Source organism: Trifolium pratense, linkage group LG5, assembly GCF_020283565.1.
Source record: "Trifolium pratense cultivar HEN17-A07 linkage group LG5, ARS_RC_1.1, whole genome shotgun sequence".
Classification (NCBI taxonomy): domain Eukaryota; kingdom Viridiplantae; phylum Streptophyta; class Magnoliopsida; order Fabales; family Fabaceae; genus Trifolium; species Trifolium pratense.
In genome coordinates, this window is record NC_060063.1 from 41418641 (window position 1) to 41424665 (window position 6025).

Below are 6025 nucleotides of genomic sequence, written 5' to 3' on the forward strand. Positions count from 1 at the left end.
AGTGATCCAGCCTGTATTTTATCCAAACTCGTTCAAATTTACATCTAATCATATTCAAATCTAGAGTGATTTAATTCAGATATAAATTTATGATTAACAAATTCATAATCCGTTGTTGTATATTGCCTTAAAATTGAAAGCAGAAAACAAAACAGGTTTTAGGGGTTGCAACCTGCGCTAGGCGCAATGCCCCCTGTTCTAGGCACAATAGTTGAGCACGGATGGAGCCTGCCTCCTGGGAGCTCCGCGAGGCGCAATGTTTCCTGGAGTTGGCGTGGGCACGCACATATAAATAAGTGTTGTGCGTTTTTCTTATGCTTGTAAATAGGGTTTTAGGTTTTTTTTTTTTTTGCCAATACAAAGGTTAGAGATATAAAGAGAATTCTCTTGGGCATAAGTTGGGGATTGATTTATCACATTGAGAAACACTTTCATATTGAATTTCTTGACTACGGAAAGAAATTCGGGCAAAAGGTAGTTGGTCACGGGAAGAAAATCAGACAAATGGTAGAATTAAGATCAAGGATAATTTTGGTAATCTCTTTGGAAAATTTGTGGAACAGAGAGCTACTCTCTCCCTTAGAGTAGGTCATTTTTTACCGAACTGGGTAAATAATATTCTGTCTTCTTTATTCTTCTAAGTGTTTAACTTTTGGTTTGTGATTAATTATCGTTTTCGCTTTATTTGGTTGCTTTAACCGTCAAGGTTAATGGTGTGAAGTCTACGAATTCACAACATCTGTAAATATAACCCATTCAAAAAAAATAAGTGATTTATTTTTTAAAAAAAAGTATTTAATAATATAATTTAACACTTTTTTATATGTTATTATTAATTTAAAAAGTATTTCCTTAAAAAAAATTAATTGAAAAAGTATTTGAAATTTTGAATTTAATTCAAGTGTTAAAATTTGATATCATAGAATTTGCTATGGTGAGACTGAGATCTATATGTGATCCTCATTCTTCTCAAGAACCCTAATCTGCAAGCAATGTTATGTATGCATGAAATCTTCTCAAATCAATGGTGGGACCTAAACGACACTTCCTCCCAATAATCCTCATCACTCTCGCCGCATTCATTTTCTACACTTACCACAACACTTCTCTCCCATCTTCAATCATTGATTCAAACCCTAATTTCACTCTCAGAAACCCAATTCAAATAAACCCTAATTCCATCATTTCCCCCAATTTCACTTTCCTAATCAAAGTCCTTGCCTTTAATCGATTTGATTCCGTTTCTCGCTGCCTCCGTTCTCTTGCTGCCGCTGATTACCTCGGTGATCGTGTCCATCTCCATATCTACATTGATCATTTTGCTTTTTTGACTGATGATGATTCTGTTGATTCGAAGCTGAGTGAATCGCGGAGGATTTTGGAGTTTGTTGATGGGTTTGATTGGAAATTTGGTGAAAAAGTTGTGCTTTATAGAACTGGGAATGTGGGTTTGCAAGCACAGTGGTTGGAAGCTTGGTGGCCTAGTTCAGATGATGAGTTTGCTTTTGTAGTTGAAGATGATTTGGAGGTTTCTTCGCTTTATTATGAGTTTGTTAAGACGGTGATTGTGAATTTCTATTATAATGCTTCTAATTATAGTCCTTCCATTTTTGGTGTTACATTGCAACGTGCAAGGTTTGTTCCAGGTACCATTTTTGTTTTATTTTCTTTGCTTTAAAATAAGGTAGAGTTGTTGCAATGGTTGGAATTGTTATTTACATTGTGATTTATAGTTATAGGCAGAGTTTTAAGTTGTATTCTCGATTCTTGGTATTGTAGAGATTTGCAGTAATATGCGGCCGATGCAGTATCAATATGGTTGTGTTATAGTCGTTGGAACATAAAAAACCATTTTGTTGTGGTCTAGATCGCGGCTGTGGACATCTTTATAACCTTGGTTATAGGTTCAAGTTATGCAATCAGTCATTTTTAAATACAAGATCATTATATAAGGCTTTCTACAATGCTCACGAGGAGTGTAACTCTTCTGTTGATTCCTACATATCAGGAATTTCATAGGATAAGATTGTCCTTTATTTTTGCTTTAAAATATGTCACCTGGTTGTTGATAGCTAATGGAGATTAGATGTCGGGTGAATTTGGTTAGTGGGTACTTCGTGGATAATAAGATATTGGAGAGGAAAGAAGCAAGGCTTTCCTTGTGTAAGCGAATCCCCCATTAAGGATAGATATAAGAGTGGTCAGGAGTGTGTGCAAGGCTGAGCATAATGTATTGTTTGTTGCCTGTGCTATTTGTGAGAGAGATAGAATAAAATTGGTGGTCAGGGATGCTTAGCATATTGGTCATTGTTTGCCTGATATATGAAGTGAATTACTTAGCTAGAGTCGTCATATTGTTATTTGTCAATTTTGCTAATGATATCTGGGGGAAGGAAGCTGCATATTATTACTATTTGACCTTGTTTCACAAGGGGTGTTTACTATGATCCTCTGTTGTAGTGGCAGTGACAGTTGGATCATGCGTTGATGAGTCTTTTGTAGGATAAGAAACTTGGTATTATGAGAAGCCAATGTTTCAATGAACAAGAGAATATGGGGTTTTTTGTGTTAGTTGTCCTTGTTGTCAATCTCTCAAGTTAACGCAAAATCATACAAATCCACAATTCTAGGTATCAAAATTAAATTAAAAGTTGTTGTGTAAACTTCAGTACACACACACAGACTCGTTTCAACTTGCATAGATTCATGAGTTTTAAGATGATTGAATGAGGCTTCAGCGTAACGATTAGTTTTCCCCTATACCTAAAATGACAATGGTTCAGTGCTTTTTAAAACCCATTATACATTGGCTGAATGATAAGGCTCCACTGTTAACTAAACATTAACTTCACAGTTGTAGCACTTGAATCCATAGATGCATCTAACGCCTCAGTGTTGTGAACGCATATACAATGGAGGTAAATGATATTGTATTGAGTCTCAAACCTATAGCCCATAAGACAAAGTCATGAACCAGAAAACATGAAGAAACTATTGTTGTTGTAACCTGCAAGCTTGCAATGGACCCAACAGACCATTGGGGTAAATGAACCCAAGTTACCCAACTCCAATGAGCTGAAATTTTGCTTACTTAGCCGAATCCGGCTCACAACAAGGGGAACCCAATTCCACCATCCTTCACTCTTTATTAATTTTGAAATTTCTGGCGATTTGTCAATATGTCTATCGCTTTTGAACTTGTTATGTAACTTACGTTTTCTTGTATGCTACGTTGTGAAAGTATCTTGTCATTTGTGAACCTGTCAATCAATTTTGCATAACGATGCTATGTTTGTGTATTCTGGTCTGGTCACAACTAAAGTGCCACCAAGTTCAATCCTTTTTTTTTTGTGTTATTGTCAAGTTTGGTTAATGAGTTACAAAACTCAAAAGTCAAACAAAGGTTAATACCTTTTTTTGTGTTCTTTGCGTTATTGCTGCCTTTGTAATTGTATTCTACTTGTTCATTATCTTGTGAATTTCTATACAGTAATGTTGACGATGCAAATTGGTTTCTGGTTTGCAGGTAAGCATGGCAATAAATTGCAGTTGGATGACCAGACACGACTTTTTTTATACCAGTTGGTTGGTACGTGGGGGCAAATTCTCTTTCCAAAGCCATGGAAAGAGTTCAGATTGTGGTATGACAAAAACAAGGCAAAGGGAAATAAACCATTTCTTGAAGGGATGGTAATAAAATCTTCAAAGAATAAATGTCTTGTTCTTCGCTCTTATTCAATTCTCAGGTATACATGAGCAGTTCATTCCTAATTTTCGTTCTGAAAAATTGTACAGGTGACTACAGGATGGTATAAGAAGATAGGGGAGAAAATATGGACACCTTGGTTCATCAAGTTTATTCAATCTCACGGTTACTTTAATATCTATGCAAATTTTTTGCATGAGAGAGCATTAAGTGTCTCTCACAGAGATGCTGGAGTAAACTATGGGAAAACTGCTGGACCTGATTCTCAGTTACTAGAAGAAAGATCCCTAGATTTCAATATTTTGGAAATGCAGCCTTTGAGTAGTTTAAAATGGTTTGACTTTTGTTTCAGAGAAGTACGTCCCGGAAGGCATGTGAGGAACGTCGAAGAACTTGGAGCTTTGCTTCATTCTCTACAGAAACGGGATAGTATTTTCTTAGTTAATCTTTTAGGGGTATCAGATGCTGTAGTAAGAAACTTACTATGCCACTTTGAGAGGCTAAATATAAGAAATTATATACTCATGGGTCCTCCATCTGATTCCTTATTCGATCTGGCTAGGAGGGGACATCCTGTAATCAATGTAGACCAATTTGTAAGTAGCATTGGGATGAATAAATTGACTTTGCAAGGTTCGAGTTTAGAGACCATAAAGGGTATTGTGGCAAAGGCTTATGTAATTAAAAAGTTTATTGAAAATAAGTATAACACATGGGTTTTGGATGGGAGCATGCTTCTCACTTCTGATGTATTGCTCGAGTCTGGAGATCCCAAGGACGACTTCTGTGTTGCGAACAATTTGGAACTCTTTTATGCTAAAAGCTCACCGTCCAGTGAGAAAATCTGGACTAATGGCTTTGTGTCGAAAGTTGTTGCCATGGCAGACTCTTTGGGGAGAAAAGACTCTACAACCCTGAGTTTTGTGTATATTGTACCAAAATTATTGGAACAGAACGGTGCGAGTATTAGAAGAGTCGACGAGACTTCTTTTGGCATGAAGATTGGGTCAAGTGGTCTTGGTAAATCTTCTCTAGGAGATAAAAAATTGGTATATTGGTCAACTGAGATGGAGCTGAATTCGATTCAGAAACGGCTCGAAGAGTTGAATTTATGGAGTATAGACAGTGAATTATCATGCACAGCTGTGATTTGTCACAAGTCATAGCTTTTTATGGCAGTTAGAAGCAGTTCTACATTTTACTTTTCTTATAATATTTGAGTTTTTTTTTTCTTCTTTCTTTCCAATTTAGCTTATATATATTCTTTGTTCTCATTTTGTATTATCAGTTGTATCAAATTAACTTGTCAATATGAGGCTTAAGATGGAATGGAATTAAACAGTGAGTTGAATTTTGTGTTCAGGATTGAAATATTTGCTTTTATAGTAATCTTCCACTACAATTTTGTGTCCAGAATTTTGTGTCCAGAATTTTGTGTTCAGGATTGAAATATTTGCTTTTATTGAAATATTTGTCCTGTTATGTTATTCTGCGTTTCCCCCATCTGCCAAAGCTAGCCACAGTTACAGAAGACATGAATCAATTCTGTCAACCGCATAACCAAACACATACGAAATGAATTTTGTTTAAATTGAAACACAAAAAATATAAAAGAATGACACAAAATAATGACTACTTTGGAAACAATTCCTTGTTTTTTAAATTGTTAAGAGTGCTAGAAACACTCTTTTTTATCAGTTTCTCTGCCGTCTCTCTTTAATTGGTTGAACTTAATGTGAATCTCTAGTTTTGAAAATAGATCTTACATAAAGTTATAAAGTGATTGTTAAGAGAATGTTATAAGGAGAATTTTGTTTGTACTCCTTCATAAATTGTTTTTTGTGGGATTTCCACCAACAAAGGATTTTAGAGGAGCAAAGAAGATACACGAGAATAAAAGAGTCGATACAGAAATATTATTTCATTGAGGGATATTTTAGGAACATTTTTATTTTTAAAGTGAAAGTAGTTAAATTTGATTATAATTGAGATCAAAACACCAAATATGTATTTTTTGTTGTTTATATATTCGAGATTAGAGCGAATACATACATTGATTTATTGAACCATTAAGATGATACATTTTTTTTTTATATGAATTAAGATGATACATTAATAAACATTTTAAGTGGTTATAGACTTACATTGGTTAAAGGGAGCAAAGTAAAATGAATAAATTTTTTGAACAAATAAATAAATTAAGGTTATGCTATAAATTATAAGTTTATTTTTTTCGCACAAAATTATATATTTTTTTAGATTCTTTAATGTGTTTTTAAAAAATTATAAATTTATTAAAATACATCAAAGAAAATATTC

General features: G+C 34.4%; 1 protein-coding gene across 1 annotated transcript; it reads left to right on the forward strand.

Annotated features, from left to right (window-relative positions):
- The first annotated feature begins 894 nt into the window (after positions 1-894).
- On the forward strand, positions 895-5133 carry LOC123885695. The gene is made up of 3 exons (XM_045934998.1): positions 895-1646; positions 3527-3690; positions 3796-5133. Exons 1-3 carry the CDS (start codon positions 1025-1027, stop codon positions 4870-4872), a joined length of 1863 nt encoding a protein of 620 aa, XP_045790954.1. The 5' UTR covers positions 895-1024; the 3' UTR covers positions 4873-5133.
- The last annotated feature ends 892 nt before the right edge of the window (positions 5134-6025 follow it).

Coding starts and splice junctions, on each gene's coding strand:
- LOC123885695 (XM_045934998.1), top strand. CDS start 1,025: ATGGTGGGACCTAAACGACACTTCCTCCCAATAATCCTCATCACTCTC. Junction 1,647..3,526: donor ACGTGCAAGGTTTGTTCCAG/GTACCATTTTTG, acceptor TCTGGTTTGCAG/GTAAGCATGGCAATAAATTG. Junction 3,691..3,795: donor AACCATTTCTTGAAGGGATG/GTAATAAAATCT, acceptor AAAATTGTACAG/GTGACTACAGGATGGTATAA.